The sequence below is a fragment of the Cyprinodon variegatus genome, unplaced genomic scaffold (assembly GCF_000732505.1).
Source record: "Cyprinodon variegatus isolate N-32 unplaced genomic scaffold, C_variegatus-1.0 Scaffold633, whole genome shotgun sequence".
Lineage (NCBI taxonomy): Eukaryota > Metazoa > Chordata > Actinopteri > Cyprinodontiformes > Cyprinodontidae > Cyprinodon > Cyprinodon variegatus.
In genome coordinates, this window is record NW_015151086.1 from 81,807 (window position 1) to 99,327 (window position 17,521).

The following is a 17,521-nucleotide window of genomic DNA, read 5'->3' on the forward strand; positions in this document are numbered from 1 at the left end:
ATACTTTTGCAAGGATGAAACATTGGTCTTTGGACAACGCCTTAGAAGCATCATGTAGATAAGCATCAGCCCCGTAATTGGCATGTTTAAAAGAAACTCTTCCTGATCTGATAGACAGGTGGCAACACAGTCCAAATTTGCCTCTTGTTATTTAAACCTGATAACAAACTGGAGTCATTTCATCATGGCTGGCAAGTTTTCCTGTTAGAAGCAGTTATTGGTTGAATCTCCACTCTGTGATCTATTTCGATTGCCCTATCAGGTAATAAATGGTCATTTAAATGTATTTTGATGATGTTTAATAAGGAAAAATAATGCATTTAAATCCAGCTTTTCTGGGTGTAATGAGTAAAATATAATCAATAAGTAAACTGTTGAAATTATAAGGACCTGTCGTTTTGAAAATGTACCAAACAGTGGTACTTTGATGTTATCTATGATGACTGGCATGCAATAAAAATACTAGTAAAAGCTGATTAGGACCATCTTTTTTCCTAAGTGGAGGCAAGAGCTTTATCCTGTTAAGAACAGAGGGCTGAAGAAGAGATTAAGATAGATGTTGAGACCATAGAAAAAGATCATTACCAAAGTGAAGACTGATGGTGCTGCTTTTCAAGAGAAAATACTCTCCAAAGTGGGGCAGGAACAATAAGTAATGAATAGAGATGGAGATAGATGACTGTCTGTTAACAGAGCTTTTAGATGCAAACAATTTGATTTGGAGTTATAGGGTCATGGTCCGAAGATGGGTTTATCTCTGCCAGCATCAGGGGAAATATAAATTTTATTATTTTATTTTAATATAAGACATTGGATCATTGTGATGTGTTCCCTACTGTAAGTTTAACCATTAAATATCCAATGTTGCATCCAGCAAGAGTGTTATTTCAATACTAACTTTTCTTTCTTTCTTTTTTTTTTGTCAAATGTACCCTAAAAAAGTTCTGGCCTCCATATAAATATTTAAGTCAGATTTGAGCCACCTCAATATGTTGTCAAGAATGTAACTTTCAGCTAACAGTAGTTGGAACAACCAAGGTGCATTTGATACTTTTAGGTCACTTTCAAACTACATTTGTCATAACTTTGCAGTAGCAAGAGTAAGTAAAGTAAAGCCAGTTATCAAGATAGACGTTGACATATCTTTAAAAGGTCCTTTTCCCTTTCTAAAAGTTTGAATTAAAGGTATAGAAGACAATCTTTTATTTCCGAGTGGATCAGCTAAATAAGTGGTCCTCCTAAGTGTCAGTCATTCTGGTGTTATGTTAACATAAGTCCGTCCTACGTGCTCGTCCAGTTAGTTATCTCTTTCCGCACGATCCGTCCTGCGCATGTGTAAACAGAATAACTTCCAGCTAGGCAATACTTCGTTTTTTGGGGGTTTTATTTTACCCTTTTGTCTTTTTCGGGCGGGGGGATCCTTTTGAATATTTTTTTATTTGCATAAATATTGCATGATCTAAAAAAAAGGAATACACTAACAAATGAGGAATGTTATTCGTCAGAGTTATACTGCTGCTGCCATTGGCTAAAAACTTGATATGGGAGGCATGGGCCACTTTATTTATCCAATCAGCTTGAATAATTGTGCTGGATGTCCCTCCCTTTTGCAAACACTTTCTACTGGAGTCTTACCAGATGGATGCCATGTAGAATTTGAATTTAAGTACACAAATCAATCAGGTTTATGCCAGGTTATGACTGTAGGTGTCTATGCTGACAAAAACTGATTGCTGAGCTCAGAGAAAGCACCAGAGGAATAAACTAAGGGGAGTGGGGGCCTAGTTGTAAGAGCAGAGCTTCAATTATGAAGAACGTTTTACAGTAAGTACTCGGTTCAGTTCCCACATCCTGCGACTTTGGGTACCTTACCTAAACCTTTAACTCCAAACGGTAATCCGTTGGCTGCGTTTTAAGACTGACAGATTAAATGCAGAAACAAAATGTTAAAATCTCTTGTGATGTCTGAACTCTTGTGACATTTATTCTATCAAAAAATTATACTGTCTTAGTTAAAGGTGAGGTCCATATCAAGGTGTTTTATGAAGGAAGAAATGCCATAGTTACAAATCTTTCACAAAATCTATAACCTATTTTTTTGTCAGCATTTAATCTGGTGACACAAAAGTCCACCAGCTTATGATTTATAATGTTCAGCGATGGAAAAATCTGGAAGAAAGTCCACACTTCATAGATCATAATGACAATACATTATTTATGATCCAGTGACTTATTTATTGCTGGTTTATGTTCAGACTAAAGCCATTACCCTGATGCCACTGAGGCCTGTCAAAACATAAAAAATTCATGCAAAACAATCCATATTATTCATTTATAAATACTTTCAGGTCATTTATCTTCATCCACTCAACAGTAAGTTAAAGACATCAGAGCTGGATTGCCCTCTGTAGTAATTATCTCAACAATTAAATACTGGAAATTCAACATAGAGATTTACTCCTTTGCTGAGAGTAGCTACCAGACTTAAGATATGAGGAATATTTACTGTGTCTATAGCTTTTTTTCCTTCAGCCATCTCTCCTTCTGACATTTTTATGGATGACCCCTCACAGGACTCATTCTAGCTCATCCATCAAACGAAGGCTCCAAACAGTACAGCTTACGGATGCCATTAAAACTATTATGGGGTGATAACAATCTTCTCACCTCATCCTCATTTCAGCCATAAAGACCTTCATTCATTCTCACTTCATTAATATACCAGCTTCGAAGCACTATGGCTCCCTTTCTGGGAAACTTTAATCTCGTATAAATTTTTTGTTTCACTGGATCACCATATCCATAAAACTGAGGGATAATACTCACATGGAATATACATTATGAATTCATAGTAGCTCTATGGCTCTTTTTAAAAAATAGGATGTTTTACCTTTTTTTTTTGTAAAGTACAGCTATATTCTTATGCTGTCCCTGCGGGGAAAGTTGCTTATACATGCAGTGGCGTAGTTCCTCGTGCACACAGATGGAGCTGCATTTTTCTTCACAGTGGGCTATAGATGGAGAGAGAAACGGGGAGGCTTTCTCACCTTGGGGAAGCTATGTTGGAGACCAGATGCAATTTGACTTTGCCTTCTCAAAAAGTAGCAGATCAAAAGAAGCTTCACAATTTGCTGAAAAGTACTGTATTTATTGTCATTGCCAATTTTGCAGCATTGCTTTAGCGTTATGCTGATTTTAATCTTCCTTCCCAAAACCAGTATACTGAAAGACAATGATTATAGCTTTAGTGAATATTTGACACAAGTGTGACATTAATCCAGAGTCATTGATACTTCTTAAGAACAAAAGATGTGGCAAATTCTATACAGACAGGAAGGTGTACGTAAATTATGTCCGTACTAAGAAAACAAGATTGCTATATGGGGAAAAAACACAGTAGAGAGATAAAATGATTTTGCTGTCCTGTAATATGAGTCATCCCCAGATACAATGGGCTAAATCTGCAACCTTGCCAGAAATATTTCTTCTCTCCTCACCATATCTGTTATATTCCCCAAATACACTAGGAAAGAATGCAGAATTGCTAGAGCAAACATTTTTATGTTTTTTTTCATGTTGCAATGTATTTTCTTGTGGTTGAAAAAAAATGTCGGTGATTAGCACTGTAATCAAAGCTGTATAATCTGGTTCATTACCTTTTAAGTCCTAAATTAAATAAGTGTATACCATATCTACTCTTTAGAGATTTTTCTTCCATACATGCTCCTTAGACCTGTCCATTTTCTCTCCCAGCCGCTTAGACTCCTATTCCACTACTTAGTTTTGCATCTTTAATAGCCAGGACAGGTCTGGTCATTTACTTAGTAACAGCTTACTAAGTGTGTTTGACATTTATTACATATTCAGTCCAGTATTCATGAAAACATAATGAGAATTTTAAGCAGGAAGGCATCCATATGAATGTGTATGCATATAGAATGTAAAAGCATTCAACTCTATTATTGTTAGAGTCTTTTTTTGTTTTTTAATTTAAACAAATATGAAAAGCATTTATGCAGACATGCTGCAGCTGAACAGGCCCCGAGTCCATCTGCCAAATTTCAATTTACATTGCTCATACACAGTTATTTTGTATGTTGACTGTTAAAATGTTGTAAGACAAACATTGCTGCTTAATTTAAATGTAAAAAAATTACTACTGGCTACGGGATAAATCTAATGATTTGTATTAAGAATCTAAAATGGTGCCGCTCTAGGACAAATCAGAGACTTGTGTATATAACATGCATACTTTAGGTGTTTATCAACTTCTACACACATGTCCTGAATGAAGATGATTAATAGACTTTCTTAGTAGCATTTAATGGCTGCTAAGGAGGTAATGCAATCATTTGAATCAGATCTGCTGAAGCACAGACAGATTGAAATCATGAAGGACAATCGGCCCTTAGGACTCATGTTTAGAAACCCTGATGTCGCTGAACTCAACGTACAGGTCTGGAATGTTATAACATTTTGGTGTTTTTTCAGCTCTTTTATTGTCATTACAATGTCACAAATACACAGCATGAAATGAACTCTCTGCATTTAACCCATACCATTGGGGAGCAGTGGGCTGCCATTGTGCGGCGCACCGGGAGCAGTGTGGGGTTAAAGATCTTGCTCAGGGAATCCAGAATGGCAGACTTTGGGATTGGGGCTTGGACTCATATCCTCTAGATTCCTCTAGATGCCCTAACCACTAGGCCACACTTCGCCTAGGATCCCTTGTAGGATGTAGCTAGAGGTTCAGTGTTAATATAAAAGTCAGCGATTGAACGAACCCCACCTGGATTTGTTCCTTAAGCTAGGTTTACACTTTGAACAGTATGCTAGGCACTGGTGGTCAACAATGACACACCTCCAAAGGTTTGTAACTTGGGGCTAACCATGTGCACCAGCCTCATCCCAAATGGGTGGATTTAAAGTTGCCCTTCCCAAACAAGTGTATCTGTACTAAGTTAGAAAGGCCAGAAGTAGCAAGCAGCACAGTTTTTTTGTTTTGTTTATTTTTTTATATTGCTTTTACTGTTTATTCAGTGAGTAAAAACAACATACAGTGGTCTACTTTCAGGGATGAGTTTCTTTGGTGAGTTTGTGTGTACAAACCAGAATTTGGGTTTCCGTTTAAAACACACACAGCATCAATTAAGTCTCAAACAACTACCCAAAATATGTAAAGCTTTCAGCTTTTTTTTCTTTAGCTTTTAAGCTTTTTTTAAAAAAGATCTATATGGGCATCACTGGCAGGCTGCATTCTCAATTCTTCACATTTGTCTTGTGCAGCAGGTAAACCTACCTACTTATTCTTCTTCCTTAGCCCAATGTTATTTTTGTGTAGCTGCCATAAAGACATCTAGTATTCTTCAATAATCTATTCTTGAATAAAAAATATAGCACTCTGTTTAGTGCACTTTGTTTACAAGTCATTGCCCATCATTGCTCCAGTAGGTGCCCTAATGTCCCAAGTTTGTGCAAGATTGTTCTTTTATGTGTATATATTTAACAAGGTCTTTCACCCTCCTTACCCCTTTCTTGAGGTTGGTTTATAATGCAAGACTCTGCCAAGAAAAAAATAAGGTTTTCAAAACCCTTCAACACATATCTTTGGGAATATTTTAGAGAAATTGTAATTTTGTTAGATCTTTTGTTAGAATGAATTTTCCTTAATTAAGTTTTACACAAAAAATGATCAGAAAGGTTTATTTAACATTATGTCTAAAGATAGAGGTCTATTTTTTGAAATCTACATATTTCAGATGCCTTTGTGTCTATTCTTGTTTTCAGAAAACCCTTTTTAGAACATAATTATTACTGGAATACTGGAATTTGTTTTACACTAAGCTCTCTTTGTGTTTTCACATCAAAAACAAATAGATTTAACCGACTGAGTTGGGAATGGTCTGACTATGAACAAATGAAACAGAAGAAGTTGCTTTATTTTTAAGGTTCCTCCAAAGAAACAGACCGTTTTAGATTGTATTAGATTTTTTTTCAACAAAAAATCCAATATTTTTTGCAGAAGAGACAGCAAGTTAATTGAAGATTATGCTCCAGATAACAACTCCTGAGTGAACCATTTTTCTGTGTGAGACCTTAGCTCTATTTGGCCCTCTCCCTCTTTCCCTGATCCTTTCTTCTTCCCTGCTTCCCCTTACCCTTCAATCAAGGTCATGAATACATCTAGAGTCTGTGGTTTCCCTCTGCGTGATCACAAACATGACCAGTCCACCGCAGTTCCTCTCTGCCAGGCAATTTCACTGAAAAAATATTTCTTTGATGTTGTTTTCTGATAGCTCTCAGCAGTCTTTTCTGTCTAGTGCTGAGGATTTCTTAAGGTGTCTTTATCAGGACGCTTATTTTAGATCATATTTACAAAGATTGTAAGAGGATTATTGCTTCTCTTCCCTTATTCAAGTTACAGCACAGTCAGTATAAAAGCTGAAACCATTTAGTTAGTGATAAAGGTTAGAGTTGGTTGCAAACACACAGTTGTTCTAGAAAGCTTACATAACCTTCCACGAAGCCAGGAAACAATCAGCTGCCAGTATAATAAGTTGAAATTGACAAAAGTAATGATTAATAAAAATTATAAATTAAAATCATGACATTTATTTTGAAAAAAATTATGTCTTGATTTGTGACCTTTTTTCATCAAGCAGCTTGGTGAAAAAAATGTCCACTGTTAGAGTTATCATTAGATAATGGAAGAAGCTAACCATGACTGTCAATCTCCCTCAGACTGGGGCCCCATGTAAGATCTCACCTGTTGGGGTCTCAATAATCCTAAGAAAGGTGAGAAATCAGCCCAGAACTACACTGGAGGAGCTCGTCTATGACCTGAAATGAGCTGGGACCAGCGTTTCCAAGGTTACTGTTGGTAATACACCAAGACGTCATGGTTTGAAATCATGCATGGCAAGGAACGTTCCCATGCTTAAACCAGCACATTTCAAGGCCCGTCTTAAGTTTGCCAATGACCATTTGGATGATCCAGAGGAGTCATGGGAGAAAGTCAGATATGACCAAAATAGAAATTTTTGGTCATAATTCCACTAACCCTGTTTGGAGGAAGAAAAATGTTGAGTACCATCCTGAGAACACCCTCCCTACTGTGAAACATGGGGGTGGTAGGATCATGCTTTTGGGGTTTTTTTTTCTGCACATGGGACATGGGGACTACACTGTAATTAAGAGAGGATGACCAGGGCCATGTATTGCGAAATTTTGGGGAACAACTTCCTTCCCTTAGTTAGAGCATTGAAGATGGGTCGAGACTGGGTCTTCCAACATGACAATGACCCCAAGTACACAGCCAGGATAACCAAGGAGTGCCTCTGGGAGAAGCATATCAAGGTTCTAGCATGGCCTAGAAAGTCTCCTGACCTAAACCCAATAGAGAATCTTTGGAGGGAGCTCAAACTCTGTGTTTCTCAGTGACAGCCCAGGAACCTCACCGATATAGAGAAGATCTTTTTGGAGGAGTGGGCCAAAATCCCTCCTATAGTGTGTGCAAAGCTGGTGAAAAACTACAGGAAACGTTTGACCTCTGTAATTGAAAACAAAGGCTACTGTACCAAATATTAACATTGATTTTCTCAGCTGTTCAAATACTTTTTTGCAGCTGTATCATACAAATAAATAGTTAAAGAAATCATACATTGCGATTTCAGGAAATGTTTTATTTTTTTTTAGATTATGTCTCTCACAGTGGACATGCACCTAAAGTACAATGACAATTTCAGACCCCTCCTTGATTTATAAGTGGGAGAACTTGAAAAATAGCGAGGTGTTCAAATACTTATTTTCCTCCCTTTCGATGGATGGATGGATGGATGGATGGATGGATGGATGGATGGATGGATGGATGGATGGATGGATGGATGGATGGATGGATGGATGTGCATTACTTGAATTCATTCTGAATGAATGGATGAAGGATTTTGGTCACTGTACATTAGCATTGATAGTTACTTTATACAAATTTACTTTAGAAGTCTGCCTTTGTCTGTGTCATGTTTGCAGTCAAATGTTCACTGTGTTGAATGTTACAGTCATTAAAATCACAAATGTAGAATTAAAAGTAGTTTTTGAGTCTCAATGTTCATTGTTTTCTGATTCATCAGAAGGCAGCAGTTCAAACACAGGGTACTCTGTTCAGTGTTGCTCTTTGCCTTCTCCTTCATCTTGCCTGGATAGTGTAGGTTCAGATGTGGGAGGTCTGTCCTAGTGCATGGCACAACCTTGTTAGCTTGGTGTTGGTCCCTCCTCTCTGCAGTAGTGCTACTGAAATACCTCACTGTTGCTGGAGTTTACATTTGTATTTTCACAAAATGTTAAAAAGTTCAAGGGGCATAATACCTCTTTGAGGCCTGTTCTTGATGTTTGGACCTATGTTGTGTGGCTTCCTTCCTACTTTCTGCATGTTTCCTTTTTAATTGCTTTTATTAAAGGCCCTAAGTGTCATAGAATCTCAAATAAAGAGTTTGTTTGTGCAGAAATTTGAAATACATTTAAAGTCCTACTGATCCCAATTCTATATCTTCCAAACACAGCAAGGGAAGAAAACGTCGCCACCTTCCGTGGATCAGAGTACTTCTGTTACGACCTCTCCCAAAACCCCATCCAGAGCAGCAGCGATGAGATCACACTGTCCTTTAAGACGTGGCAACGTAACGGCCTTATCCTGCATACGGGAAAGTCAGCCGACTATGTCAACCTGGCTCTGAAGGATGGTGCAGTCTCCCTTGTCATCAATCTGGGCTCAGGAGCATTTGAGGCCATCGTGGAGCCGGTCAGTGGGAAATTCAACGACAACACGTGGCACGATGTGAAAGTGACCCGGAACCTGCGACAGGTAAGTTCCATGGGTGGAGTAGGTTGACCAACAGCAGGTTTTTAGAACCCTGTTTTGTTCTGGTTAGATCCATCATTGCATTTCAGTTTATTTCTTGCTTTGGTATTCACTCATCACTGCACAGATTTCATTGTCCAGATGCACATTATTTATTTTTTATTATTATTTCATTAACCCCTATCTTACGCCTTTCTGCCAAGCCCACAGGCAATGGACCCGACTTGGTAAACAAACTCCATTGCATGGTAGATATCATTTATCTCATTCTCTTTCCTTAGTTTGCCATCTACTTCTTCTTTTCTTCCTGTTTGATTTCTGGATAGTCTTTGCTGAAAACAGCACCAGCAAAATAAAATGAACAGGTGCTGATGTTATCATCCCTTTCTTTTCCAATCATTATTATGCCATTTTATATCTAATATCTAAATGTCTGTACTTGAATATACAAAATCTAAATGTGATGTCTAGCTTGATCTCTTCAGATCAGTGATTGCTATAAATTTTTGCTCTTATTTAGTGTAAACTTAGCAAATATTTACAACTTCCTGATAAAATGATTTCACAAGACAACAACAATCATTTTATTACATAGCTACATTTGTATAGTTGGTGGTTGATATTGTATCCCCTCAGAAAAAAGATAAAGAAAAAAATGATTTTCTTTGTTAAAAATGCATTGTCAGAAGTACATGAAACAGGAAATCTACTGAAATGTTTAGTTTCATGGCTACTGATGTATAACCAAGGAAAGTATTCAATATCTTAATGTCTTCCATCCTTATTGTAAGACTATTCATCATGTGTTTAAATATAAATTATTATTTTTAAAGTTATGTTTTCAAAAATAAAATACTTAAAACTAGTCACTGGTTGAAAAAAGTATAACTTAATTTCTTTTTCTGCAAAAAATGTTTAAATGTCTATTTAGTTTTAATGAAACTTCATAATTATGTAGATTATTTATGTCTGGAAGTCCAGCTTTCATTTGTTTTCCTCTCTGATCTACTGTGGGATTTTCTATCTTTTATTCTGCATGCCATGCTTGGTTTGGATGGAGCACAAACTCTTTATATCTTTCAGTCGACTTGTGTCCTTCAGTTCACTTGTTAATGAGCTTTCCTATGAATTTGGAAATGTTTTATTTAGATACATTTCCAATTGAAAAGTTGATTTTATGAACTTAAAGAAAACTTTAACGGAATTTTTTTTTTTTTGCTGCTTTGTGATCATCAGGTGACGATATCTGTGGATGGGATTCTGACAACCACGGGCTACACCCAGGAAGACTACACCATGCTGGGCTCAGACGACTTCTTCTATGTGGGTGGGAGCCCCAGCACCGCCGACCTGCCGGGATCTCCTGTTAGCAACAACTTCATGGGCTGTCTCAAGGAGGTAATGTAGCATGCTCACTTAGATAAAATGTGATGCTGCTGAATTTCAATCAGGGAAACAAAAAAAAATGTGTAACCTTGTAGACCAAACCTGACTGCACTGCCATTTGTGTGGAAATTCACTTCAGCCTGAAACATTACTTTTTCTGAGTTATTCTTAAAAACTGTGGCATTGGTTACGATGCAGATGAATACAAAGCATCAAATTGATTACTATAGTGCTTTGTTCTCTCTGGATTGGTCAATATGTTAACAACCAGTAAGTCGTTCCTTAGTGAGTTGAGCTTCAACAAGAAGCAATTTGTAAACATCGACACACTTAAAGCATCATTTTGGCAGAATCTGTGTCTACTATTCTTTATGGAATTAGTAGAGTTTAGACAAGCTACTTCTCAACACAAACACAACTTTGAAGCATGTTCCATACGTTTTCCATAGGTTGGTCCATTTCTATTTGAAACCCAGTCTAGATAAGTGGTGGATAATTGTCTTGTAGGAAAATGCCATTATGTTTAAACAGTTTACAATTGCTGTTGATTGGTGGTACAGTCGAAAATTCTGGAGGTAGCTGCCCTCTATCTGCCCTCCATTATTTCATGAACACTATTACACACAGGTTCCCTAATTAAATGCTACTATCATCATAAGTGACAGCTAAGATTGTGGGTGTAAAATCGTAGTTTGACTCCTTTAAATACATTTCTTTTTGATGGAGAAGATTTTGGCACAGCTTGAAGGTGCTATGTTGGAGCAGGTGATTTTATTTTTCCTCGTGGTTTGTCCCTCAATCCATATTGATGCTGAAGCAGACTAAATGTAAACAGCTTGAGAGTTCCTGGGAATTTACTTAAGATCTTGACAGAAATATTTATATCACAGGCAAAGTTGTCACACTTGCAAAGCAAAACACACATATATATGTGTTAATCATTTTGAGCCCATTTGAAGGTAAGTGTTTCTAATTTCACATGGTATGTGTAAGGGCATTCTGAAGTCTTAATCGCACAAAGTGAGTCAGGGGTCACAGCCTTTGTTTTAAACCCATTTTGAATGCATTCAGATGTGCAATTGACATATTCTTGATAATATATTTAGACACATTGCAACAATGGTGTTAAAATTATAGATTTTTCCAGTTATCATTTGTTACATACTATTGAATGCAAGTCTTAGCTCGGCTGAGCTACAGACTTTACAGTAAAAGTTGCTTTTAGGGTTATTGCATCCCGAGACATGAAACTTGGCTTTGAGAGAGATATTCACACCCACATACATACAAATATATTTCTCTCTGAAGCTCATGATGTCATATCTTTGCACTTAAGTAGAGGCAGTGGAGTGCACTGTGACTGCAGGGGCTCGGCTTTCTCCATCTCCCTCTCACCCATACACACACACCAACACACTGATTGTACAGCATCATATGGCTCTAGGGTGATGGAGGAAGTGGCGCAGCAGCCATTTAATCCCCCTCTGGCCTACTTCCTGCTCTGTGGCACGCTGGGCCTGTGTCAGTTCTCTGTTCCGCCCACTTCCATTCCTGTCAAGCTTGTGCATGGACGCACACACAAGATAATTACAGACGTGCACATTCATGTATGCACAAATTCTTGAACCACGGTTCAAATATGAAAGATAGAGTCACACGAAGAACTGGAGACATTTTCCTTGTTTTTCTGTGCACACAAGCAAAAATCATTAACATACAATGAAGCAGAGTAAAAGGATACACAATGCTGCAGAGTAATCTCCCGGAAAATGAGCTGCTATTTTAGGTTCCTTGTTTACATCTTGGTATGTTTTAGATGCACACCGTTTGTCTCAATGCCTTTGGAACAAAACCAGTTCCTCTCCTTGGACTTATTTCTGTCCCACTATCACAGACCTATTGCTTACTTTGGGTCCGGCCACAAACTTTTAAAACCTAGAATTTACTTGTTAGCTTCAGTACAACAAGATTTTATTCAATGCATAGATTATGTTCCGTCATCATCATTATTGGATATTACTTCCTAAAAATATATATTATTTTAAAACCATTCTTGATGAGTTTATATCTATCCAGCCCTAGCATTGGCAATTGGTGCTATGAAGTTTGTATATGCACAGAACAGGGCCTGAAACATGCATACTTCACTTTCCATGATATGGTTGTTATCTTGAGTTTAAAAATTATCTTAAAGATAAATGTTTCCATCCCCTTTGCAAATTATGACCCATGTGTATGCTTATTTTGGAGAGATGGAAAACTGGGGATGCAGATAGTGATGTGGGGAATTGAATCTAGACTACACTGAAATGTTTAATGTCACTCCACCTCAAAATCATAGACATTAAAAACCCCAGTGTGTTAAAAGTACTGGTGCAACATAATTATGCATGAGAACCTGTTACGTATTGGCAAAAGCTCATTTGCCTGAGTTTAAGTGACATCCTTTACCTAATCCACCAGGGTTTAATGTGATATTGGTCCATCCTTTGCAGCTAGAACAGTTTCATCTCTTCTAAGTTGGCTGTCCACAAGTTTTAGGAGTGTGTTTATGGGATTTTTTTTACTTTTCTTCCAGAAGTCCATTTATTTTCCCCTCTAATTTTTCTCTGTGCAGGCCAGTGAAGTTTATCCACACCAGACTACCAACCATATTTTATAGACCATTATTTGTGTACTGATGCACAGTAAAAATGGAAGAGGAAGAGGCCAGCTCCAAACTGTTCCAAGCATAACATTGATCAAAATATCTTAGTTTGCTGAAGTATTCAAAGTTCCTTTCATTTGAACGGGGCCAGGCCCAGCTACTGAAAAACAACCCCAAACCATAACCCCTCCTTCACCAAACTTTACACTTGGCACAATGCATTAAGTACCGTTCTCCTGGCAACAACCAAACCCAGAGTCTTCCATCAGATTTCGAGATGAAGAAGCGCGATTGGTCACTGCAGAAAACATGTCTCCAGTGCTCTGTGGTGGCGTCCTTTTTCACAACAGCATCCAAGGCTATGCATTACACTTGGTGATGTATGAATCGGAGGAACCTGCTCAACCTTTGAAATCATTCCATGAACTCTCTCTGCAGCTCTCTTGAGCTAATGTGAAGACCGCATGAAGTTTGGAGCTGTGTAGTGATTTACTCTGCAGAAAATTGGCAACAGCTTTGCACTTCAGCATCCGCTCACTCTGCTCTGTCAGTTTACATGGCCTACCACTTTGTTGCTGTGTTGATGCTGTTCCAATACCTCAATTTTCTTATGGTACAGCTGAAAGGTTGATTATTGAATATTTTTACAAACAAGGACATTTTACCTCTGGATTTTTTGCACAGATGCTATCCTATCACAGTTCCAAACTGGAATTCATTGAGCTCCTGAGAGCGCCCCATTCTTTCACAAATGTTTGTAAAAAGTCTGCATGCATAGGTCCTCGATTATTCTTACACCTGTGGCCATGGAAGTGAGTATTTTGGATCCCCCTCTAAAACTGCACCTATATATATATATATATATATATATATATATATATATATATATATATATATAAAATATTTTTATCACAAACGTTTTCTGAAAAATTACTTCTGCTTGTATTTTTGATGGTAGGAGTGTCAATTTTGGGCCCCCCTCTGTCCCGGGACATTTGACTCCTTTGTCCCCCCCTTTCGGTGGGCATGATTGGTAGCTCTTCCTATGACTGTACCCATGAAGTAGCTCTCAGCCTTAAAAAAGGCTGGTTAACTTAGCCTTAGAGCGTTGCTCTAGTCCCTGTCTGGTTAACTGGGTCCACTTCTGGAAATCAAAAACTCACCAGACCAACAGCATCCCTAAAAATAGAGGTCAGTGCGTTTCTAAGACATTTGCAAAAAAATATTCTCTGTGTGGTTTCTAAACTGTCAATATGCAAACTTTTTTAATTTTATCTTATTAGGCTGCTAATAATTCATATGTGGATTAGCTTGTCACGGCCTTAGTAAATGAGAGTGGACCCATTGCAATTTTGAATCGAATCACGTTATTCTTTGATTCTTGATATATTAGTTACATATAAGGAGAGTTTTCATAAAAAATACATCTTTGATAGCAAACCAAAAAAAAGCTTTTTTTTTTGGTATATTATTTATAATTGAGAATTGTGTGATTATATTGTGGCTTTAATTTATTTTAGTTTAAATGTATTCATTTCAATATCCTAGTAATGGTCTTTTGCTGTTCTTGGACCGTGTGGTGGAGGCAGGACTTTAAGCAGACACCCAAACTTCCTTTTCTCTAGACAACACCTCCAGTTGTATTGGTGAAAAACTGAGGCATTTAGGTGGGCCTGGAATTCCTCCCAAAGGAGGCATACAGGTGGTTTCTGAAACGGATGTCCGAGTCACCTGAGCTGACTCCTCTACTCCGAGCCTCTCCCGGATGACAGAACTCACCCGTTTTTTTTCAAGGTAGTGCCCTAAAACCGTGAGAAGGACACTAATTTCAAAGGCTTGTATCTGGAATCTTGTTCTTTAAGTCAAAACCCAGATTTCCAAATCCCAATTGGAATGTAGATAAGGTCTAAGCCCTAATGGGGTTCATCATGCACCAATTCAAAGATATTATTGATCTGGTGTTCAGTAACTGTTACTTTAAATATCAAGTTATTCAGTCTGCTTTATGTCGGAGAATGAGACCACAAAGAAAAAACAGTTTTAATCATTTAGAATAAATCAATAAATAAGAATATTTTAAACTCTTTATTTTTTACAAGTTTAGCTCCAGTATTGTAAGAAGAAAGGAGTCTTGGATAAAGATTAAGATCGTGCATTAAAAACTTAACACCGATGACAGAAACATGATTTTTTTCCCCCCTTAAATAAATAGTAAAAAAACACATCTTGACTTTAAAGTTTGATACAGACTCAGCTCACAGATGTTTTTATTTATTATATATCACCCATAATAGTTTCTGTTTGTTTACATTTACTAAAAAAAAAGAGCAATCCAGGTGTATTAAACTATGCCTCGACCGCCCAGTGAGAACTCCACCCAGCCACCTATACATCTACAGCACCCACCAGTCCCCTCAGTCTGCAGGCTGGCACCTCCTCGCTCTCCTCTCCTCGCCATTAGGGCTAATTTCCCTGCTACCGGTGCTCTTGTCCTCGCCATCCGCTGTGCAGCATTACAGATAAATGTTTTGTTACCATGGCACCAGGTGCTGGTTGCCCTTGGTAGCTCCTTCGACTGGCCGGCCCGTGATTATTATGCCTTTCATAACCAGCAATTACAAAAAAAGCCTACATCTCCGAGCCTACAAAATACATAATGGCCTACAATAACACATAATTGCTGTAATTGTGGTTGTCATTACACCTCCATCAGCCACTCGTATGGAGGCCTCTGGCTGTGGAGAGTATACTGTCGCCAACAAAGGAACACAAAGGAGGAGTTCTTGGGCCGGATAGGGAGTACAAGCAGAAAAGAGACAAACGTTGGCTGTTGTCTGATGACTCTTCCGCCTTCACATTGATTTATTATTATTTCACCATCATTTATTCATCGTTTCTGTGCAGAGAGGACTGAAATTTTATTTTTTACTCCAGGGAATTACACCTAGCCCACCTGAAGTTAATGAACCTTATCCCCCTTACTAATTTGAAAAAAGAAAAAAAAAATGGATAGATTAACTGATTTAAAAGTGTCATGAACTCAGTTTGATTATGAATAATGGATGGGCCTTACCTGTATTCTGCAAGTAAATATACAGTTTATCATGAAGAAATGTGATCATATTTTAAAACTGAATTGTTTGATTTAAACCAGTTTCTTTTTTTTTTGATCGCACATTACAGTCATGTTAAAACATTTTGGTTTTGTTTTCAATCAACCTTTGATTAACTGGAGAAAAAAAATGTGAAGCAGCGGGCTGATGGTTAAAGAACAGGAAATTTAAGTCATGGAGAGGCTACAAGATTGTTGTATCAAACCCTTTAATGTTATTCTGGGTCCTTGAGCAAGACAATGTCATTATTATTACCATTGATTCATCAAGGAAACAATAAAACATTTTAATCAGTTTAGAAACATTATTTGAATAGAAAATCTTTGTTAAGTCTAAAATTTAAGGGAATCAATTTTTTTGTTACAAAATTAAAATAATAGGCAACACCAATTATTCCTTTTTAGTTGAGAGTTTATACATCACCATTAGAATCCAACACCATCTGAACAGCACCACTTCACCTTAAGGTTGCTGCTCTATCTATGCCCATAACCTGAGGTTACCTTTTCAGGGTTTTTTTTTTTTATTATGAAAAGCAAACTAAATTATTAATTTTTAAAGAAAAAACATCCTAAAGTAACAGAGGCAACAAAATACAGTGTCTGTCAATGCATAAATGTTAAAGTGTAAATGTGAGCAAAAACTCTACTATACATATCATATGGAAAGGAAGAACATTTACATCTGTCTCAAGGGGCTCAGTCAGGCACTCAGAAGTTTCAGAATAACACAGGACAATATAAACTGTCCAGATCCATAATAAGGCAAAAACCCATTTCTTAAAATTACCTTAAAGTCTGTGATCAGTGTATAACATCTGATTCCACCTGAATAGAGCACAGACCTGCCTGTGCACCTAGAGCTTGTCTCTATCAGTTTAAATAAATCAGCTCATAAGGGTGCAGTAATACTACTGCACCAACTGAGTGGGTCATGGGCTCATGTCGGGATCCTCTGCAAAGCAAATCCTGCCCCCCTGTGGACAAGAGCCACACTGTCTGGGATGTGAGGTTGCAAAACACCCCTCAAAGCCTCGTGTCTGAACCATGTGATCACTGATACTACTACAGCTTCACAAGCAGCAAGGTGTTGGTTGCAGGTGTGCCTGCATGAGGATTACGTTAATATGTGGATATTTCTGCCGCAACAAAGATATATGGGCTGAAACAAATTGAGAAAAAATAAAATGCCTGTTTCACAAAAGTGATATAACAGGGAAGTGATTATATACATGATCTTAGAAGGGAATTTTAGTTTTTGTTTCTTACCTTAGTCTGATCTGTAGGACCACAGGTAGAGAGTGTGTGTTCATCTTGTAGCATTTCTTAGGGGAAGATAACACTGGAATCTGTGCTGGTCTGCAATCCAGAGAGGTAATTTCAAGCCTCAGTCATATTGTGTAACAGTGCTCGTTCTCACACACTGATAAGGGAGTGTGCGTGTGTAATGATGTGTGTCCTGGACGCCTGGTCAGAGAGATAATGCAGTGATGGATTTCTTTCATCTGACCATTGTTGAACA

General features: G+C 37.7%; 1 protein-coding gene across 1 annotated transcript in view; it reads left to right on the top strand.

The window, feature by feature from the left end:
- LOC107096562 (neurexin-3a-like) overlaps nt 1–17,521 on the top strand; it is a 168,325-nt gene that overhangs the window by 72,913 nt on the left and 77,891 nt on the right. The window contains 3 exon segments of the mRNA XM_015393272.1: nt 8,556–8,857; nt 9,058–9,102; nt 10,091–10,252. Of these exon segments, the coding sequence (XP_015248758.1) occupies nt 8,556–8,857; nt 9,058–9,102; nt 10,091–10,252 (509 nt within the window).